This window comes from Ascaphus truei, chromosome 4 (genome assembly GCF_040206685.1).
Source record: "Ascaphus truei isolate aAscTru1 chromosome 4, aAscTru1.hap1, whole genome shotgun sequence".
NCBI classification, from domain to species: Eukaryota; Metazoa; Chordata; class Amphibia; order Anura; family Ascaphidae; genus Ascaphus; species Ascaphus truei.
In genome coordinates this window covers 411,779,436-411,802,214 of record NC_134486.1, presented here as the reverse complement: position 1 = coordinate 411,802,214, position 22,779 = coordinate 411,779,436, and the positions used below count along the sequence as shown (strand labels likewise).

Sequence of the window (22,779 nt, the reverse complement as noted above, 5' to 3'; positions counted from 1 at the left end):
CACTTTAGACTCAATGACAGAGTGAGTCAGCGTTGCGGCTCGGCTCCTGCACAGTTTATGCTCCTGAACAACCCGATGGTCTAAGGAAGCCTCCTATTAAAGGGATTATACGGGGTTTTTTTTTATTACTTATTTTTTTATTAACCATTATTCAAAAGTAAGAGGGGTACAAAAAGAGGGGAAAAAAAAAAAGGAGGGGAACAATACAACGGTTCAATATTGCAAATAGTCTGATTACACATTAGGAGTGGAGGAGAGTATGGGAAGGGGGGAAGGGGACAGCATTTGAAATCATGTAACATATTAAATAACAGGTTAAATACATCATAAATCATAAATCACTCTGTTCCGAATAATCTAATCTAAATATGGGGATATACCTGCATGTCTAAACCAAGGAGCCCATGTCTCTGAGAATTGTGAAGTGGAACCAGTTAGGTAGGCAGTGAGTTTTTCCATGTAGACTATGTGCCAGATTTTGTTATTGATTTGGTTTAAGGATGGGGAGTCGGTTGTTTCCAGTTTTTGGCGATGGTGCATCTAGTAGCATTTAGAATTTGGGAGATAACTTTAATTTCTTTTTTGTTACAATTGGCCATTGTCTTTCCCAATACTATATATATTCGGTCCTGGGGGACCGTGATGCCCAAAACCCTGTGTATTAAAGCAAACACATCCCTCCATGTTTGCTGAATTTTTGGACACGACCAGAATATGTGCAGTATATTCCCCATTTCGCCACAACCACGCCAACATAAAGGAGAGACACCTGGGAGAAAATAGTTCAACCTGGTGGGAGTCATGTACCATCTATATATTAGCTTGTAAATATTCTCCTTAATCACCACACAAGAAGAATTATTGGAGGCGGCTTCCCAAACATCTTTCCAAACATCAAGGTCCAAATCGGTATTCAACTCCTCCTCCCAGGACACCATATATTTATCAGGAGTTTGGCTATTTTTGACGGGAGTCAAACTATGGTATAGCCTGGAAGTAATGCCCTTCATAAGAGGCTGACGTACACACCAGTCTTCATATAGCGTTTACACATGTGGTTGGTTTGGCTTGTAAATGGATTGGATATAGTGCCTAACTTGGAGAAATCGGAAAAATTCAGAGGAGGGAATGTCGTGGCTTGTTTGTAACGAGGTGAATGGAGGAACTTTGCCTTTGATGAGAATATCATTAACTCGTAGGAGTCCTTTTTGGACCCAAAGGTTAGATTGTTGGTTATTAGTGTAAAAAGGTAGGGAGGGATCTGAAAACAGGGGTTGCATGAGGGATGGGGTACCCGTAAGTTGGAACCTAACTTTAAGGGAGTCCCAAAGATTACATGCGAAAGATAGCACCGGGTTTGTGTAAACCGCAGCTGGTCTGGATTTTCTATTAAGCCAGAGGAGAGTCTTAATTTCGAATGGGGAGCAGATCAATTCTTCTAGTTCGACCCATCTTTTTTCGGTTGGGTTTGAATGCCAACTAGCTAGTTGCCCTAGTTGTGCCGCTCTATAGTACTTTTGTAAGTTTGGAAGGGCTAAGCCTCCTTCTAACTTAGATTTATAAAGGATATCTTTGCAGACTCTAGGGCGTCTATTTTGCCATACAAATTTCAGAATTTTATTTTGAATGTTATTTAGGTCCTTCTGACAAATCTTTACTGGGAGAGTTTGGAAGAGGTACAGTATTCTAGGTAATGTTCATTTTAATAGTGGCGATCCTTCCGAACCAAGAGATAATGTATGGATTCCAGGTGGACAAGTCCTTTGTAACTTGGTTGAATAAAGGTTTAAAGTTTATTTTGTATAGGGATGAGTAATCTTTTGTTATTTGAACCCCTAAATATTTAATGTGGGTCTGATTCCACTTGAAGTCAAAATTAAGTTGAAGTAATTTTACCATATCCTTGGGAAGGTTTAAGCCAAGAGCCATAGATTTAGAGTGGTTAATTTTGTATCCTGAAAGGGAGCCGAACTCAGATAGAGCTTGGAAGAGATTGGGGAGGGAGATAAGGGGATTCGAGAGCGTCAGTAGTATGTCATCCGCGTAGAGAGCTATCTTAAATTCCTTCTGTCCAACATTAATACCCGTGATATTGGGGTTCATTCTTATCTGGCAGGCTGATGGTTCTATTGCCGAAGCAAACAACAAGGGGGACAGTGGGCACCCCTGTCTGGTTCTGTTCGATATTGGGAAAGGGTCAGACAAGGAGTTATTCGTTTTTACTATGGCTGTCGGAGCCGAGTATAGCGTGTTTATGCTGTTTAAGATTTTGGGAGTAAATCCCATTTGTGAGAGTGTGGCATTCATAAACTGCCAATCTAGCCAATCAAAAGCTTTTTCAGCGTCTCGTGAAAGTAGTAATGATGAGCATGTGGTTTGTTTTGCTACATGTATTAAGTTCACCGTCCTCCTTGTGTTGTCAAGGGCTTGCCTGCCCAGAACAAAGCCAACCTGGTCCGGATGGATCAATCGTGGAAGAATATTGTTTAATCTAGTGGCCAAAATTTTTGCGTATAATTTTAGATCTGTATTTAACAAAGAGATAGGTCTGTAGCTAGAGCACATCATAGGATCTTTTTTCCATCTTTTGGGATTACGACTATGGTTGCTCGTAGCATATCTCTGGGTGGGGGGAGGCCTAAAAAAATCTCATTAAATACTTTGGTTAAGTGTGGGAGGAGTATTGTGGAGAATTTTTTGTAGTAAAGGTTTGAAAATCCATCCGGACCACGGGCCTTCCCATTTTTCAAAGATTTGAGACCTCCAGGATTTCAGGGGGTTCTATACTTTTTTCAAGACTTATTATGTCTTCTGGTTCCAGCATCGGGAGCCGGCATTGAGTTAGAAAGTTTTGATTTTTTTTCGCTTTTTTCTTTTTAGCCGATTCTCCCACTGGGCGAGGCAGATTGTAAAGAGATGCATAATAGTCCTTAAAGGCGTCACTTATAACTTTGGGGCTGTGAGATATCTTTCCATTTTTAGTATAAATATTATGGATCTTAGCTTTAACCTGCTTTTGTTTTAGTTTACGTGCCAGCATCTTATCTGCCTTTATACTTTTTTCGTAGTATTTCTGTTGGGTCCATCGTATAGCTCTCTCTGCGTTTGTCACTAACAAAAGATTTAATTGCCCTCTAACTGAGATTATTTGTCTATAGTTTTTTCGGGAGGGATTTGCTTTATGGATACTTTCTAGTTCTGATAACTTTTGTGTTAATGTCACAATGTGTTCCGCTTTTTCCTTCTTTTTCCAAGAAGCCAGAGCAATCAGTTTACCTCTAAGCACAGATTTATGGGCCTCCCAAAGGGTAAAAGGGGAAACGTCCGGGGTGTAATTTATATCAAAATATTGGATCAATTCCTCTTCCAATTGTTGGAGATTTTGTGAGTTCGACAGTAATGATTCATTTAAAGACCGCAACCTTGTTTTGTTTTTGGTTGTGAGGCCACCCAGTTTAGTTATAATTGTAGAGTGGTCTGACCAAGCAGAGGGGGCAATTGTTGCTGAGGAAATGTTATCGCTAACTTGTTGGTCAATTAAAATATTGTCTATACGTGAATAACTGTTATGGGGATGAGAGAAGAAGGAAAAATCTTTTTCCTTATTGTTCATTAGTCGCCAGGAGTCTACTACCATCAGATCCTTGGCCATGGATACGAGACCACGAGTTGAGGGAACTATTTTTTGTGGTAATGGAAGACTGGGAAATTTATCTAAATTTGGGTCCATGATTGCGTTGAAATCCCCTGCAAGAATTAGAAAACCTTTCTGGACAGAGTTTATTAAATTTGTGAGCTCCCGGAAAAAGGATTCTTGATTTTCGTTAGGGGCATATATGTTAGCTATTGTTAGATGGATAGAGTCTAGTAATCCTGTAACAATTAAAATTCTCCCAGCAGGATCTTTTTTAATTTTATCAATTTTGAAATGTAGATTTTTGTGGAAAAGTGTAGCCACCCCATTTTTTTTTGTATGGGATGATGAGTGATAGACTAGAGGGTAGTCGCTACTGTACAGCAGTGATTGATCCTCCTTTTTCAGATGTGTTTCTTGTAACAAAATGATATCTCCTGCTAGTCTTTTGGCCTCTGAAAGGGCTATTCGTCTCTTACGGGGGGTGTTGAGGCCCTTGGTGTTTTGGGAAATTATATTAATCGGCATAGTGATGCTTGAAAGGTCTATGATACAGGTGAACAGAGTGATTACTTATATATAGCAGAAGAAACATAATCTTAACTATTGTAAACAGTCTGTATCATGAACATACACCTTGAGAGATACACATATTAACTTTCTGCAGTAACAAATGCTTGTAGAACTGGTTGTGGGGGGAGGGTGGACAAGGTAGGGTGGGGTAAAAAGAGGACCACGGTTTCCAAACTGTGTTTGGGGGGACCAACCATCTCAGGTCCCGTGATGCGAGTGTATCGCAGTCACGGGATGCGCAAACCTGTGGGGGGCGGGCTGCAACCCAACGGCTTAATGCCACAGTGCTCCTTCGTTTAGAAGCCAAATCTTCAAAAATCAAAAGCAAAAGCAACACCCCGGTAAGTACGGGGTGGATTGTATGTGTAGTCTTACACATCAGGATACAGAAGAACGAGGGGGAAATGAAACATTGTAACTATTTACATCACCTTATCTTTCCTTAATTTTCTCACATTGAGTAGATCAGACTGGCATCCAGTGCTCGGCCATCTCAAAATCTATATTTAGTCTATAGGGGAAGAGAGACACAAACGGAACAGTGCAAAAGATAAATAACATGGATATCCTGCAACCAGGACATACTTTTACCTAGGAAACGGTTTCGAATTAGGCCCAGGGTGTCCAAACCCGGGCCCCAAGAGCCATCAGCGGGCCGCCTCCCAGCACAGGCGGCCCATCCAGCGACCCAGTCAAAGACAGAGCCACCGTCCGAGCCACCCGCACCGAAACAGGGACACCCACCGAAGCCGGCCCGCCGACGGTCCCCCGAGGACCGAGCCCGAAAACCCCCAACCCAGGCCAACATGTGTCAACTGCACGAACATTCAACTTAGATCAGGCTGTCTATCAGTTTCTAGGTGCTTTGGGACTTTCAGTCCATTTAGAAACACAGTCAATTTTGAAAAAAAAACATTTCCAAAGCAACCATCGTGGTAGCCTGTATTTTAAAACTAAAACCTTTCACAGTATGGGAAGTTTTCTTCGGGAGATTCTTGATAACCAGATTGCCATGGTCTTTGAGAGTGGTTCAAGTTAGTGAATTGACGCCAGGTGTCTCCACTCCTGTTCAAGAAAAAGAGCATATCTGGAGTAAGCGACAAGTTCAGCTATGCCTTATGTTCCGAACAACATTCCGTCAGTCTGTAAAATTAACTGGAAACTCAACAATTGATCAGCGCCAAATTTCAAGCGGGCTGGTTCTTTTCTCTTCGTGAAGTTGGGGTCTTTACCCATGTTGGGCGCTGTTGTTTAGGTGGGGGCTGAATCCGCTCGGAGGCCTCCATTTCCTCTGGTTCAAGGAGACCCATTGCTCTCAATTTCGATTCGCCTTCTTCTGGAGAGAGAAATATATATGTTTTTTCTTGGTAGATAAATATTATCTTGCACGGAAAATCCCAACGGTAGCGTATTTTGTTATTTTGCAGTGTGTTTGTGACCTGTGCGAACATTTTACGTTTGTTCAGCGTGATTTGAGCCAGATCTGGGAAAATGAGAAGCTGAACGTTGTCTTGTTCTATCTTTGGAGTAGATCTAGCGGCTCTCAGTATCGCCTCTTTACTACGAAAATAGTGTAGACGTGTAATCACATCTCGCGTTTTTTTTGGTCCAGGCCCTTGGGTCTAGGCAGTCTATGTGCTCTGTCCATCTGGAGTTTGTCTTCCGTCATTTCTGGTAACAGAGACCCAAAGAGCTGGATTAGATATGCGTCCAATTGAGCATTGTCCACTTCCTCCTGGACCCCTCTGATCCGCAGATTATTGCGTCTTGATCGGTTTTCCGTATCTTCCAATTTTTCGAAAATTGTTTTAACTTGTGTTTTTAATTCGTGGATGTCTTGGGCTTGGGTCTCCTGTGCAGAGGCGGTGGTGTCCACTTTCTCCTTCAAGTCCACGATACGGTCTCCTATAGACGCTATTTCCTCTCTTACACTCAGACAGAAACTCTGCATCTCGGAGCGGAAGGAGCTTTTAATGTCTTGGACAAACCGCAACATTTCTTTGTGAGTAAGCGGAGTATCTGTCTCTTCTTCGGAGTCAGGTTCTGGTTCTGCGTCTTCGCCAGCGATAGACGCTTGTTGAACTTTAGTTCCTGTCTTCGGTTTTTTAAAGAAGTGTGCGGCCTCCTGCGGGTTTTTTTTTTTGTGTTTTGGTGGGTTGTTTGGTGGGTGGCATATTTGTAGTTATTGGTTGTTTTTATATTTATAATTGAAGCTGATTTTGTTTGGGTGATGTAAGTTTCGTTTTTTCTTTTTACATTGTAATAAGCCCCCTCATTTCTGAGGTGTCATTGTCATTTACATATATTTTTTTTGTATTTCCTTGCTTCTTTTATTTATTTATTTATTTTAGTTTTTTTTGCTTTTTGTTCCCCTCCTCTGGGGGCCCGAACCCCTATTCCTTGATATTTTTGGTCCTCTCCCTCTAGTTAGGGCCACCTTAAGAGCTGCACTGGGCCCAGTGGGCTCTTTGTGCTAGGTATTGGGACTCAGGAATATAGTTGGAGTGGGGGGGAAAGTGTGACGAAAAAGCCTCTTTATTTATTTATTTGCAGCCCGGCAGTCTGTTGAGGGGCAGCACGATCAGTGGGCGGCACGATCGGGTGGACCAAGATGTCCGCCAGCCACCCTCAGCAGGGCCGCCAGCAACCCTCAGCAGGGCCGCCCGTCACACCTGTCAGAGCGCCTCCCTTCTCCCCGACCGACAGTCCCTCTCCTCGCCTCCGGGACTCACGAGACCCCCGAATCTCAGGCTAGGACACACTTCTCGGCCCCGTCGCAATCTCTCTCCCGTCGGGTAGGCTGAGTCAGGTTCGGCGCCTCACATGTCTGACGGCGCCATCTTGTGACTCCGTCTTGGCGGGAGAGCGGGGATGCGCGGCGGTTTTGGGAGAGGGGCTGCTGGTGTTTCCCTCTTTCCTGCACCGGAATCAACTTGCCCCCGTGGCAGCAACTGCCCCTACCTTTTAATTGTGGACACAGTCAGGAGCTCCACTTTAGATGCGCCGCACGATCCTGGCAGCCATCTTGGTTTTCCTGGTGAGGGGAAGCTGTGCCGGGATTATACGTTTTTATACTGACAAGCACTTTGGCATACTAGAGCATACTTAACCTTGCTGGTTTTTATATCCTATACTGCACACTGCAGAATAACCCTTACTGAGGGCTATCTAGGCATACTAATCAGCCAATACTGGTGCTCTTTCAAAGGTTACAATTACCTACCTATTGATCAGTCAGTTTACAACCTTATATGGCAAGGTACAACACCCTATTTGGTTCAGGGCAGGTTGCCAGGTAACTTGCCACTATCACATCTACATGTTGTTTTATCTAGTTAAGTATCTTTTGCATTGCTAGCAAAGGACTTAACAGTGCCCTACATGTTCCAACTATACTTTAATCGTGTGCAATTACAACAGCTAAGTTATATGTCCTACTAACAAGACCCAGGGCTTGTCATCGTTGGTGTTACTCTACAGGACAGCATTTCTTGTGCATTTAACCCCTGAGGTACACAGTTGCATTATCATACTAAAATTGATATGACACTTATCTGCTAGCACAAAGGCTGTGTGCAATTACCAGCCTACGTACAGTGTCATCTCAATACTTTCGCACCACTTGCACCATTAGTATAATTTGGCACTACATATAAGGATTGCATTTAATCCCTCATTTAGCTTTCCCCAAGGCTTCCTCATTATAAGGACCCTTGGGGCTGGTGTATTCACGCAACACTGATAATACTTTTCCACCCTGGGATTGCAGTATCCCTTAAGGGATTTTCAGCATATTGTTATTCAGTTTAATCCTACTTTTAATCCCATTATTTTATGATGTTCCTAATAAAACTTTGTTTTAATTCAATCAATCATCTCAACACAGTGTAAGAGTGCTTCATTGGGGTTCCTTCTCTCTAGTTCATCCATGATAAAGTTTATAATGTTGTGAACATTACTATCTCCTGGGTTGATACAGGAACGGGATACAATAGAGACCTCTGATAATAGCAGATGTCTAAATAGCCATTATGATGTAATGGTATTATAAGAAACCAAATAGGCTGGGGGTGTCTGATGGTTTAGGTAATGAAAGGAGTGTACATAAACCCCTCATTTAGGCCTCAAGGTAATAGGGTTTTTAGATTAAAAATCCACCTGGCCTCGCTTTGTAGAAGTTTCATGTCCCTGTCACCTCTTCTATTCGTGGATACCAGGCAATCAATGCATTGAAAATACAGAACCCTTGCATTGCCGGAATGTTGCTCTTTATAGTACATGTCTTGAAATGGGGGTGTCTAAGCACGTTCTAAAATTCTTCTTCGAAGTTGTCTGCGAGTTTTTCCTATATACTTTAAGTCACATACACATGTTGCCATGTATATCACACCTGCGGTCTTGTAGTTGATTAATTGCTTTTGGGTATAGGTTTTTGTATTTTTACTATTATTAAATTATTTTCTCACATCACCATATACTCACATGCTTTGCATGTTCCACATTTGTGGGACCCTAAAGTTTGTTCTGTAAGCCAGTTTGTTTGATTTCTGCTTTTCCTTTGAAAATGGCTATGTACTATTTGATCCTTGATGTTTTTGGCACGTTTCCATACTAGTGATGGTTTATTATTAAGTACATCTGCTAGATCCTCACCGTTCCTCAGAATGTGCCAATGTCTAGAGATACTGTCCTTCATATACTGCCATTTATTGTTAAATGTGCCCAGAAATCTGATGACTTTTACCTCGGGGTCTACATTTGTAGTCGTTTGTAGTAGAGTATCGCGTTTGACATTGATTGCCCTTTGATAGGCTCTTTTTAACAGTTTGTTGCTATATCCATATTTGAGAAACCTCTGTTTCATCTGATCTGCTTGAATTTTAAATTCCTTCTTTTCTGAGCAGTTACGTCTTAAGCGTAAGTACTGGCCTACTCTACTACAGGTTGTCAGGTTATCGGAGCTTTCTGAATAGCAACCTTGCCAAATCGTACTGGAAGTGCTCAAAAAGCTTGATGAGTTAGTTATCGAAGCTACTAGAATATGCCACAAGGAGGGATAAAAAAAGAATGGGCTTTTCGCGCTCGAGCTGTCCAATGCAGTATTTCCTGCGACCTGTGGGTCTTTTTATATGTGTGTGTATGTATTGTCGTATTTCCTGCGACCTGTGGGTCTTTTTATATGTGTATGTATTGTTAGCTATGTTAGTACAGTGCATGGGTACATTAGGTGTATTTTAGCGTTCTAGGTACCGCTTGTTTTGTGTGTCTGTGTGGTCTATGGTGGACCCCTTTTATCATTAAATCTACATTCATCATTAAATCTATATTTGCCTACATAGCAGGTGTTGTTTAGATTATTGACACCACAGTTATATTTTATGGTCATTGACCTCCGGTGCGCTCTGTGTGCACTTTTTTCTTTCTTTCCTTCTTTTTTTCTCCCAAGGAGGGATAACCGATTGGTTCGCTGCAGTACATCTAAATGTGAAGATGGAATGAAGACAAAACCAATCAACATCTAGAATCTCAAGAATAAATGTAGAGCATTTGAACTAGAGCTGCACATTTTTAAGAATTGTTTATTAGTTGTAGATGTCAAAACTGGATAGAGAAAAGTTAAAATAAAGGTTCTCTAATTATTCACAAAGATTTGGAAACATACTATGTCTGGGGTTTTAAATGTAATTTATGTCATTGTCTCTCATCAGGTTTCTGTCCAAGATGAGTTGGTACAAGTTCAACCCAACTTTAAGAGTAACCTATTAGATTCGGTAGCCATTTTTTGTGAAGATATGGCAACTTTTGATGACGAGTATGAAAAGGTACATAGCTACTATTATTGATATATACTTCGTTTTATAACCCTTTTAAGAACTACAGGAATGATTGTGTCTGATGTGCAAACTTGTTCCAGAGAAGGTGGGGGTAGGTGCCCTGGGGAGAGTGGTTAGGTCTCCCGGGTGCGTAGCGGGGGGGAGGGGGGAGGTTAACCCCTTAATTACCATAGTGGTTAATAACGACTAAGGTGATTAAGGGGTTAGTGGCCAGTAGTTATTTATTTAAATTTTTTGTTGGCGCCCACTGAAGAAGAGGAGGACAAGGACGGCCTTTATCCTGTAAGGGGTAAGTAGAACTTTAATTTACTATATGCTGTCTGATTAATGTTTTGGTTAAGTTGTATTTTTTTTAATGGGCAAATGAGCTATTATCCATATATGGATAATAGGGATTTTGCCCATTACTGTACTATTTGTGTTTGGGGGGCCTTCAATGTATTTTATTATTTCTTTTGTTTGTATTGTAATGTTTATTGGGAGTAGTGGGATTGAGTGAAGTGGTTAGTTGCCCCAGGGTGGGTAGTTAGGCCTCTCGGGTGGGCAGTGGGAGGGGCTAACCTTTTCATTACCATAGCGTTTACTACCGCTAAGGTAATGAAGGGGTTAACCCCATCCGCAACCTTCCCGGTAGGCCTAACCACCCACCCTGGGGCAATTAGCCCCCTCACTCAAACCCTCTGCATCAATAAACCATGTAGTCTTACTTAACCCCTTTATTGCCTTAGAGGTTAGCCGCTAAGGTAATAAAGCTGCTTTTATTTTAATTTTAATATTACAGTATTAGTAGAGTTCCATGAACCCAAATACCGTGAACCAATTGGGCAGTCTTTAGTATAGGCTTCCTATGCCAGATAGATGATCTTGATAGTTGTTGGACAGGCAGGGGTGTTGTCTGATATGATGTGCTGATGTCTCTGAAATCATAGAAAAAAACAACAGGGCACGCACATAGCGTGGTATGTTTTTTCAATTACCCCCCTGCCTAGAACCCTGAAATCCTACTTACAGGATGAGGGCTCTCAAGTACAGTTGAGAGAATCTGTGCCTCACGTCTCTGTCCCTCAGAACGTCTCACGGATCCACGTGGTCTGGTCTGCAGGGGTCCCCTCACTCAGCGATGGTGGTAATAGGGATGGTTTACTCCAACGCTCCCACAGATGAATGCGTGTGGGGGGGGGGGGGGGTGAGACGGGGAAGATATGGAAATATACTAGTGTGATAACGTACAAGGTATTTATTGACATAAAACAACGATAAAATCACACTTACAATATGGAAAGTTGGCGAGCTCCGCTCACAATGCCGTCCGCAGCCTGTGTAGCTCCTAATGCTGCCAAGGGGAAGGTCACCACGCGCTGCACTCGATTCCGGAAATCAGAGTGACGTCAGCAGTGGGGCAGACCGGAACTCTCCTCACACCAGGAACTACAGGTGCCCGGGCAGCTCAATTCACTAGGCTCCTCCTCCCTACGCGTTTCGTGACGAGTTGTCACTTCCTCAGGGGATAATGGAGCCTAGTGGATAGGCTATTTATGCTAATCTTAAGTGGAGAGCCCTCCTACAAGTGGGATGGACTGGGCGTGAATAGCTATGCATTACATTTAACTGCGATCATGGTAAAAGCAGACTGGGATCAATGTTACAACATACCTTATCAACTAGGACCCTTTCATAGCATATAAATTAAAAACAGCCTAAATTTTGCCTAGTGAATTGATTAATAAATAGGGCATAATACATCTTACATGATCAACTATTAAAGAATCACCTTGATGTTTAAAGACACCTATAGTATATACGAATATTTTTAAAAATTACATACCATTTAAAAATACACTTATACGATAATACATTTATATTCTATAAAAATGCATATAAATCAAGATACATATATATTAAGAATGTCAGAAGCAAATATAAAAACAACTATACAAAAACTAGTGCACTGATATTAAATGAACATTAAAATCCTGTTAGTCACTCAGGCATAATAAAATGATCAAAGCCATAACACATTCACTGATCTTTTAAAAAGGCTGCCAGGTCGAAATCGATATTGAGGCCGAGGGGGGACAGTGTCTTGAGTACATATATCCAATAACTTTCCCTTTTAGATACTAAATTGAGTCTGTCTCCCCCCCGCCAACTGCTTTTTGGGTTATCGATTCCTACACATACCAGACCCTCTGGGTTCTGGCCATGATGTGTTTTAAAATGATTTGAGACGCTATGGGTCTCGAGGCCCCTCTTAATATTATAGACGTGTTCAGCGAACCGTCTTTTGAGGGGTCTCCCAGTGCGGCCTACATATTGCAGGCCGCATGGACATTCTAATAAATAAACACAGAAGTTGGTCCTGCAATTAATAAAGGTTTTAATATCAAAGCTTACCCCTGTTACTTTAGATTGAAAGTTTTTGGTCTTTTTACTATGCTTGCAGCCAATGCAGTTGGTACATGTGTAATACCCCTTTAGATCATTTAACCAAGACACATGGCGATCTCTAAGGCCATCAATGGGACAGCTGGGAGAAAGGGAAGATTTCAAATTTCTGGCCCTTCTATAAACAATTTTTGGTTTATTGGGGAGAATGGATTTCAGGATAGGGTCTTTATGGAGAATGCCCCAATGTTTGTTAAAGGTCTTAGATATAACTGGGGCCAGACCGCTATATTGAGAGATGAAAAATGGACTCTGATCTTGAGTCTTTGGTTTAGGGATTTTTCCCATATCTTTAGTACATATTAGAGAAGCTCTATCTATCTTATTAACTTCTAATATAGCTCTGTCTAGTTCCTGATTCTTATACCCTCGTTCCATAAATTTAGTTTTTAGATCCTTAACCTGCTGTTGATAAATGTGATCTTCTGAAAAATTTCTCCTAATTCTTAATGCCTGTCCTTTCGGGATGTTACGCAACCATTGGGAGTGATGATGACTTGATGCCTGAGTGACTAACAGGATTTTAATGTTCATTTAATATCAGTGCACTAGTTTTTGTATAGTTGTTTTTATATTTGCTTCTGACATTCTTAATATATATGTATCTTGATTTATATGCATTTTTATAGAATATAAATGTATTATCGTATAAGTGTATTTTTAAATGGTATGTAATTTTTAAAAATATTCGTATATACTATAGGTGTCTTTTAAACATCAAGGTGATTCTTTAATAGTTGATCATGTAAGATGTATTATGCCCTATTTATTAATCAATTCACTAGAAATTTAGGCTGTTTTTAATTTATATGCTATGAAAGGGTCCTAGTTGATAAGGTATGTTGTAACATTGATCCCAGTCTGCTTTTACCATGATCGCAGTTGAATGTAATGCATAGCTATTCACGCCCAGTCCATCCCACTTGTAGGAGGGCTCTCAACTTAAGATTAGCATAAATAGCCTATCCACTAGGCTCCATTATCCCCTGAGGAAGTGACAACTCGTCACGAAACGCGTAGGGAGGAGGAGCCTAGTGAATTGAGCTGCCCGGGCACCTGTAGTTCCTGGTGTGAGGAGAGTTCCGGTCTGCCCCACTGCTGACGTCACTCTGATTTCCGGAATCGAGTGCAGCGCGTGGCGACCTTCCCCTTGGCAGCATTAGGAGTTACACAGGCTGCGGACGGCATTGTGAGCGGAGCTCGCCAACTTTCCATATTGTAAGTGTGATTTTATCGTTGTTTTATGTCAATAAATACCTTGTACGTTATCACACTAGTATATTTCCATATCTTCCCCGTCTCAACCCCCCCCCCCCCACACGCATTCATCTGTGGGAGCGTTGGAGTAAACCATCCCTATTACCACCATCGCTGAGTGAGGGGACCCCTGCAGACCAGACCACGTGGATCCGTGAGACGTTCTGAGGGACAGAGACGTGAGGCACAGATTCTCTCAACTGTACTTGAGAGCCCTCATCCTGTAAGTAGGATTTCAGGGTTCTAGGCAGGGGGGTAATTGAAAAAACATACCACGCTATGTGCGTGCCCTGCTGTTTTTTTCTATGATTTCAGAGACATCTGCACATCATATCAGACAACACCCCTGCCTGTCCAACAACTATCAAGATCATCTATCTGGCATAGGAAGCCTATACTAAAGACTGCCCAATTGGTTCACGGTATTTGGGTTCATTGGACTTTATTCACAGCGCCTGGGACAATTTATTTGTATGTTTATTTGGTTTATACAGATTTGGAATAGTCTGTTGATTTTTTTGTTCCTTAGGCTGCTTTTATCTTTTGATTAATTTTTGGATCACTTTATGGTTATTCACCTTAATTTGTTATCATAGTTATCACTATTTTATTTTTCTGTAGGTCAGCGCTTTTTAGAGGGCTTATAATTGTTTGTTTGCCATTAGTAGAGTCCCATTCAAACTCAGGGACCCCCACTGTGTTAATCCCGATAGGCCAATATTCTGCTGTGGACCTCCTCACAAGGTTTTTGGCTAATTGGCCATGAGTTAGGAACGAGATGTGGTCGAATACCGGTGGTTGCAGCTTATAGTACTGTACGTAATTTATTGACATAATACAAATGGTTCATATGTGATAGTTACTAACATGATCCAGTATTTCTCAGTTTCGTAGTCATTACAAAATTGTGGTAGCACAACACACACTTGAATTTTGTTGAAAATTACTAGTAAATGCTTTGGCATTTTGTCAATAACCACTTTGTAATATCAATGTATATAATGTACATTTGCAAATTACTTAAAACCTTTTTGCTGGGTTTCTGAACAAAATATTTAGGTAGGTAAGCATATTCTTGAGACTTTTGTTATGTATTATATGTATATACAACACCTAAACAATTGATACTGATCCTTTTTTTTTGTGCAGGAAGGACCAATGGTTCCAAAAATACCACCTCAAGAAGCCAGTACAAGACTACAGATATTTCAGGTAAGCGTTAAGGGCCATATTTACTAAAAAAAACTACTATTAAAGTATACAAAAAAGCGCTCCACCTAAAATAATCCCTGTGAGGTGATATTACCTAATATACTGTTAAGAAACAATAATGAACAATTCCCAATGTAGCCCACTTTCCCCGTAACTAAGGAAACTACCAGTACTGCTGTCACCTGTTTGGCTACCAGAAGGCCTGAGCCTCCGCAACTGGGAGCCTGGGGTGTCGCTTTTTCGCCTTGGTGCAGCGCCGCCAACCGAGAGGGATCCCAGCGTAGTGGGAGGAGCCCCTCACAGGAACCAATATACACTTTAATTGCACACAGGTATATATCAACAGTATTTACTGACATATAATCCACAACACAGGACTAACAAGGCCCTGCAATGCCGCACCCACACAGTAACACCTCCCGGGTGGAGCCACCAAAGTACTGGAGTGTCTGGGCACTTAACCCCTCAGTGTCCACAGACTAGACCCTCCCCAAAGAGCGTGAGTGGGGACTGCCCCAGGAGTGTCCGATGTGAGTCCCCAGGTGACCGCGGAGCACGGTAGCTCCTTAAGCATGGTCGCCCGGGCGACTGGCTCGCACCGGCATCGCGTCCTGGCGGAGGTGTCCCCCTTAGGAGATCTCTACCGAGCAGGACCTGTGGATCAGCGCCCACAGCTTACCTGCCAAGATGAGAGAAGTTTCAGCCCCATCGCGGTCATCCTTGAGCCAGCAGAGGTTCCGGAACAGCCTTGAATCTCCGCAACCCCTGATGACGCCGCTGATGTCCGGATATCGCCTGCAGAGGAATCAATGGACATCCCCTACATTAATGTAGTGCAGGGGGGTGTGACGGTAGCGTCGGACAGGGTCATAATATACACACAAAAAATATTTCACTGGGTTGAACTGAATACGACTAAGATATAATAAAGAAAGTTTATTCCTTGGAAAAGGATGAACACACAGAATTATACAATTAACGCACAAGATATGAACACTTACTTAGGATTTGGGAAATGAAGCAATCAGGTACAGGACTGGCAATTCATTCAGGATACAAAACGAAGTCACAACGAATAACACTGGGTATAGGGATGACCCTCATTTATATAGGGTTTGAGTCCTATACCCTAGCATGGGATTTCAACACACTAAATCAAAGGCGTCTTTGGGTCTACCAGACTGATCACTGGCCCATAATAACCTTTGTTAAAGGTATGACACACAATACTTTGCACAAGTACCCAGGGATTGTTCTCCTCCGCCTTGGCATTCACAAGCAGGGTGGGGGAGAGCCTTTGACTAGGGGCCTATTGTAGACCACTTGTCGCACCCTGACCATTAGCATATTACAGAGCCCATCTCTTTTCCTGGGCTTTTATGCCAGACACAAAATACAATATATTTTGACAATCATGGTTATATCAAAATGATCCGTTCGGTTGGGCCGAGCGGGCTAGAGCTTGCCAGACCCTAATGCCGAAGGGTACTCTTTATTGTGGCCAAGTTTCAGCTCGCTAGGACCCACCGAACCGGAGTTACAGAAAATGGGTTTAAATGCCCTTTTACTAAAGATATATTTCTCTGCCATTGAAGTCAATGGCAGAATCAAACAATTCAACAATTACCCCAACTCCTTTCTGCTGATCAGAGAGGGTCGGATTTGCCATGCAATCAAGCCGGTGCTATGACTACCTGTTGGCCAAATCCTGGCTCTAGTTTCCACAGAGCCGGAGTTACGGGGCTACAGTTTTACCCTCTTTTTACTTAGCCGTTTAAACACGCGGCTTTTACCTCCATTGGAATCAATAGGGCCGGCCCCGCCATAGGAAATGCATGGGCCGGCGCCGCCATAGGATTCAATGGGACCTCCGCTACCATTGGAGTCAATGGTAGGACCCTTCGGTCTGGCGCGACACTTTCCCGGGGTCATCGACTGTCGGACCCTGTTGGGGTCAAGTGAGGGGGTTCCTAGGATCTATGGGCAAAAAGAACTTTATTCCGGGGTGCCCTAGAACCTAAGTTTCCCATGCCAATTGCACGTGAACTTGACCGGGGATTGATCAAAGCTCTTTTTTGATAGTGTTTCCGCTCTTGCGGTTTTGCGGGCTGGCTGGCTGCCAGTTCGTCTCCGGGGGTCGGCATCGAGGAATCCCCATTGAAACACATTGTACCATTGACTTTCAATGGGGAACCGCCGCTCCTCCTCTCGGGCGCCACCTGCAGGTCTTCTATGATATCAGGCCCAAACCACTGAAATTTCCATTGACTTGAATGTGGCTTCAATGGCGGCCTATGGAGAAGCTGCAAAATGGAGACTGCAAAGGCGGGAAATGGGACAAAGGGCTATAAACACACTAATATCATTAACCTTTTCCCTCCCGACCTGATCCCAGTGCATATGGCTGGTGTCTACACTGTAAAGGTACAAACACCAATAATTGTACCCATATACATTTCTATCAAATAGAACTCAGTTTGCCCTGATGCAGGGGAATAAAAATACCAGAATTCCCTCTAAAGGTGGGAATAGGATAACCAAGGGACGTACCTTTTGGTTGTGAGGCAGGGGAACATATGTATTAACGGTACATTTCTAGTTAAACCCTCACCTCCCAGACGGTGGGAGGGGGTGCCTAATGGGGGTGACCCCATTAATACCCACATGGCACTACTCCGCCGTCACAGGGGGGGGACATTGTTTATTCAAAAGTCAGAGTGCAAAAGTAAGAGTTAATTATTATTTATTACCTCTACTGTTTTACACGTCTATTTTGTGATTTACCCCTGTCGAACACATGTCATCCAGATAGGGGTTCCCCGAAATTTTACAAAATACTTTTAATAAGGGTTCCTCCAAACAAAAAAGGTTGGGAATCACTGATCTAGAGGGACTCCAGAAAATGCACCCAAAGAAGCCACTTCATTTATCTCCAGGCAGGGAAATATATACTCAAGAATTGGGCCCCGTGCCTTAAGGAATAGGAGGTAGTCGGCACCATATGAGATTAAGGAGAAAAGCTCCTCTATAATCAGACATCCCTGTGATGATGCCTAAGGCCGTGCTTATAGTGCCGGCGATGCTGACGTCATGCTGCGGTCGCTGGAAAAATCAAATTGAAATTACCAAGCCGTCGTGTCATCGCATCGTCGTGTCACGCCTACTATAAACGCAAGCGATGGCGTCAATATATTTGTTTTGACACAACGTCCCTGTCGTTGACACTATAAGCGCAGCCTTATTATGAGATTGCGGTGGGGCCTATTCCGCAACACTCCGCATTGGTGAGAGAAGAAAGCCTGTAAGTAGGGTCCTGGGAGTGTATGCTATGTCTGGGTTAAGTTGGGTCTAGACATAGACTTCTACCAATGGGAGAGGGTAAGACGGTTAGAAATGAGTAGATGCTGGAATCCTGTCCTATTGATGCTGCTATGCTGCTGTTCCGTTGAATAAAAAGAATCAAGTTAAAAGTTCCTGGCGCCCTTTTCTATTTTTGTCCTACTGCACCGACACACTTTATTCGAGCAAATACCCGGTATGTACCTGGCAGATACCTGGAATGCGCCGCTCCTCACCTCTGACAAGCCCCGTTGCATTTGCCTTCCCAGCCTGGGTTCATGCCTGGCTGATGGGCGGCTGATCTGTTAAATGATAATGATTAGGATTTAATAGGCTGCAATGCTTCGCGTGTCTACCAGATGGCATAAATTCATGAATTGTAATGCAGTATATATATATATACTGTGCAGTATTGCAGCCAGCGGAAATAAAATGCTTCAATCCCTGCTTGGAAAATACCTCAATGCACTCGGGCAGAAAACAGTCACAAACCTCAATACACCCGGGTATACCCGAATTCGTGGGACTAGCCAAGCTCGAATAAAGTGTGTCGCCAGTGTATCACTCCTCTGCTACAGCCCAGGCCTGAATCCACGGAGAGATGCCCTGAGAAAGATGGTAACCCAATGAGCTAACACTCACTTCTTGGAGCAGGTACCAACACTGTTAGAGGTGTCACAGACTTATCTCCACACAAAATGTTATGTACACACTATCCCTACAGCCGGGGGGGGGGGGGGGGCGGGGGGAGGGGTGATAGGGGTGCTACATGTCATACAGTATGAATTGCTATATTATACTTGATCCATCCGGATGTCACACAGTGCTTTATGATACTGTTTACATGTTTAATACATATGAATAGCTTTGATACTTTTTGTATGAATATTTGTCACATCCTTTCTTTGAGTAAAGAAATAATGTTGTGGTAAGTCAAGTGTCTGACTTGTGCCTTGAGTGCTAATAACCATTGGTAACATTTAGCATGATTTTAAGGGACCAGGATATAATTGAAAAATTAAAGTAAATTTATTGCATGTAGTGCTGTCTGACAAAACACATTTTTTGTTGTAAGCAATCATGATGTGTGTGTTTTTTCTTACAAGTTAGGAACTTTAACTGTGTTAGTTACTTCCTATTACAGGTCATTCACCCTTATTCTTAAATAAAAAGTGAGTTGAATTCTGAGAATTAGTCCCCATCAATAAAGAATAACAACAATCTGTAATATTAAATGGTTGTTTTTTTCTTAACTGTACTTCTTAATTTGTTGCTAGTAAACCATATAACTCAGTGCAAAGAATACAGCAAATTTCCTGAGGTACATTTTGAAAAGTATGTCTTTTACAGATACGTTTTGATGATCTATGGAGAAAATTTGTTACTTATTCTGCGGGTGAACAGCTTTTTGGTTTGCCTGTGACAGACTACGACGTTTTACACAAGATAAGGTAATATTAAGTCAGTGTTAAGTTTTTTCTCTACAAGTATCCTGTAAAATAGATTCTTGTGAAACATATACTTTTTCTACGCATAATTATAGCTATAATGTTACTTTAATTTGTATCAAACCCACAAATGACATCATAGTGTAGGAGATGTGTGCAGAGGTGAAAACAGGAGACTGTTTTTGGAAAACAAATGTAGGCTTTTATTTTTCCCAAAGCTTTAACAACATAACATCTTGCTTCTGTTCAGCCCATAAGGAGCAAACCAAAATAAACATACAGTACCTAGCTCCACATGGAGCGCTGACTACCACCAGACCTTTAGTCTATATCTGTGGGTCAGAGGGCTAAACCCCTGACCAACAATAAAACAAAGTTCAGTGTGGGGTAAGGTTTATCTTCAGGGCCCCAAGGCTGCAGATTAAGCAGCTCCCAGCTGGACTCAGTAGCTATAGATGACCTTTTACAGTAAATTTATTTATTTATTATTATTTATAAAATATTTTACCAGTATGTCCTGGGCACAGAGTTAAGACAAATAATACATGGTTACAAATACAGTTACATAAATGAACAGGGTATACATGATATACAAGACATTGCATGCACAGTTAGAGAAAATATATATTATGGGCGTATGAAACAGTTACAGACCAGATTAAAATGTGAGACAGCCTTAGATTTGAAAGAACTTAAACTGGTGGTGGATGTGAGAGTCTCTGGTAGGTTGTTCCAGTTTTGGGGAGCACGGTAAGAGAAGGAGGAACGGCCGGATACTTTGTTGAGCCTTGGGACCATGAACAGTCTTTTGGAGTCTGATCTCAGGTGATAAGTGCTGCCTGTGGTAGGGGTGAGGAGCTTGTTCAGATTGCTGGGTAGCTTGCCCATAAAGAATTTAAAGGCAAGACAGGAAAGGTGAACTTTGCGCCTAGACTCGAGTGATGACCAATCTAGTTCTTTGAGCATTTCGCAGTGATGTGTGTTGTAGTTGCATTGGAGAACAAAACGACAAATTGAATTGTAGAGGGTGTCAAGTTTGCTAAGGTGGGTTTGAGGTGCCGAGCCATATACTATGTCTCCATAGTCAATAATTGGCATTAGCATCTGCTGTGCGATATGTTTTCTGACCAGAAGACTTAGGGAGGATTTGTTCCTGTAAAGTACCCCTAGTTTGGCATATGTCTTGGTTGTCAGGGTATCAATGTGCATTCTGAATGTTAAGTGGGAGTCAAACCATAAGCCCAGGTATTTAAACTTGTGACAGGGGTTAGGGTGGTGTTAGCGTTTATTCTAATCCGGAGCTCAGTCGCTGGAAGCTTTAAAAATTTAGTCTTGGTCCCAAATACCATTGTTACAGTCTTGTCAGTGTTTAAAAACAGTTTGTTTTGGGAAATCCAGTTTTCGAGTCTCAAAAAGTCAGACTGAAGTATGTGTTGAAGGTCAGAGAGGCTATGGCTGTGTGCATATAGGATTGTGTTATCTGCATACATGTGTATTGAGGCTTCCTTACAAGCTGTGGGAAGATCATTAATGAACACTGAGAAGAGTAGGGCCCCCAGAACAGAGCCTTGTGGGACACCAAAGGTGATATCCAGGGGGTTGGAGTTAGAGCCTGAGATAGACACATGTTGGGATCTTCCTGATAGGTAGGACTGAAACCAGTTTAAAGCATGCTTCCCTATTCCAGAGCTCTGGAGTTTGTTAAGTAGGATAGCATGATCAACTGTATCAAAAGCCTTTGCAAAATCTAGGAATACTGCACCAGTGAGTTGTCTCCGTTCCATTCCACACTGGATTTCATTGCAAACTTTTAGCAGGGTAGTTACGGTGGAGTGTTTGGGACGAAAGCCAGATTGGAATTGGCTAGGGAAATTTGTCCTGGTATAGTAATCGCTTAATTGGGAGTGGACACATTTTTCCATGACTTTGGATAGAATTGGGAGAAGTGAGATTGGCCTGTAGTTTGAGACAGTGTTTTTGTCCCCACTTTTGAAGATTGGGACAACTCTGGCAGTTTTCCAGGTCTTAGGGATATGGCCTGCAGACAGGATAGAGTTGACTATGGAAGCAATTGGTTTGGCAATGGCTGGGGCACCAAATCGTAGGAACCTAGATTGTAGTAAGTCAGGTCCGCATTGGCTGCTTAGTTTTAGTTTGAGGAGCACTTGTGTAATCTCCTCTTCAGATACTGGGCCAAGTTGAAAATTGTGGGCAGTGTTGGGAGGGGTTGGGGCTATGTGGGTACTCCCAGGATGAGATTCAGGTTTGTGGTTTGGGCTGCATTTCGCTAATAAGTTAGTGGCACACCCCACAAAGTAATCATTGAATGCATTTGCAATGTCAGTGGGGGTTGTCAGAGTAATATCCCCCTTAGTGATATTACTTGGTTGTTGATGGTTAGGAGGCTGGAATATATTGTTGATAAACTTCCAGAAGTTAGCTGGGTTTGATGTATTTTGGTGGAGATTGTCAGAGTAATATTGTGCTTTTGCGTGGCTTGTTTGCCTTGTGCACATGTTCCGCAGGCATCTGTAGTGATTGAGATTCTTGGTAGTGCCAGTTACTTTGTAGCTTTTCCACAAGGTATCCCTGAGCTGGTAGAGAGCAATAAGGTCAGTTGTAACCCATGGAAGGTGTGCTCACCGTACCCTTATTTTGCGTAGTGGAGCATGGGTATCGCAGAGTTTTAAGAACTCGGATTGGAAATAGTCGAGTGCAGAATCATTGTCGGGAATTAAATCGATTCTGTGCCATTTAACAGTGTAAATTGTAATGTGTCTGCAATGTGAAATAACAACCCTCCTCCTCTCTTTGACCTATCTCTCCTAAAAATGGAGTATCCCTGAATGGCGATATTTGCATCAGGGGTTTTAGGGGTTAGCCATGTTTCTGTAAGAATGATGGCTTTGGGTTTATGCACAAGGCACCATGACCTTAGTTCGTCCACTGTGGGCAGCAGGCTCCAGATATTTATATGGGCGACAGATAGCCCTTTTTGGAATTTTAAGGTGGAATTCTCAGGGGTATGGGACTGAGC

The 22,779-nt window shown here is 42.4% G+C and overlaps 1 protein-coding gene across 4 annotated transcripts in view; it reads left to right on the top strand.

Moving 5' to 3' along the window:
• The window catches only part of DNAH8 (dynein axonemal heavy chain 8), a 1,091,167-nt gene that overhangs the window by 443,718 nt on the left and 624,670 nt on the right, over positions 1–22,779 (top strand). For all 4 annotated transcript variants that reach the window (XM_075598772.1, XM_075598771.1, XM_075598773.1 and 1 more), the window contains 3 exons: positions 9,916–10,029; positions 14,893–14,955; positions 19,645–19,745. In XM_075598772.1, the coding sequence (XP_075454887.1) occupies positions 9,916–10,029; positions 14,893–14,955; positions 19,645–19,745 (278 nt within the window). The remainder of the gene's footprint in view (positions 1–9,915; positions 10,030–14,892; positions 14,956–19,644; positions 19,746–22,779) is intronic.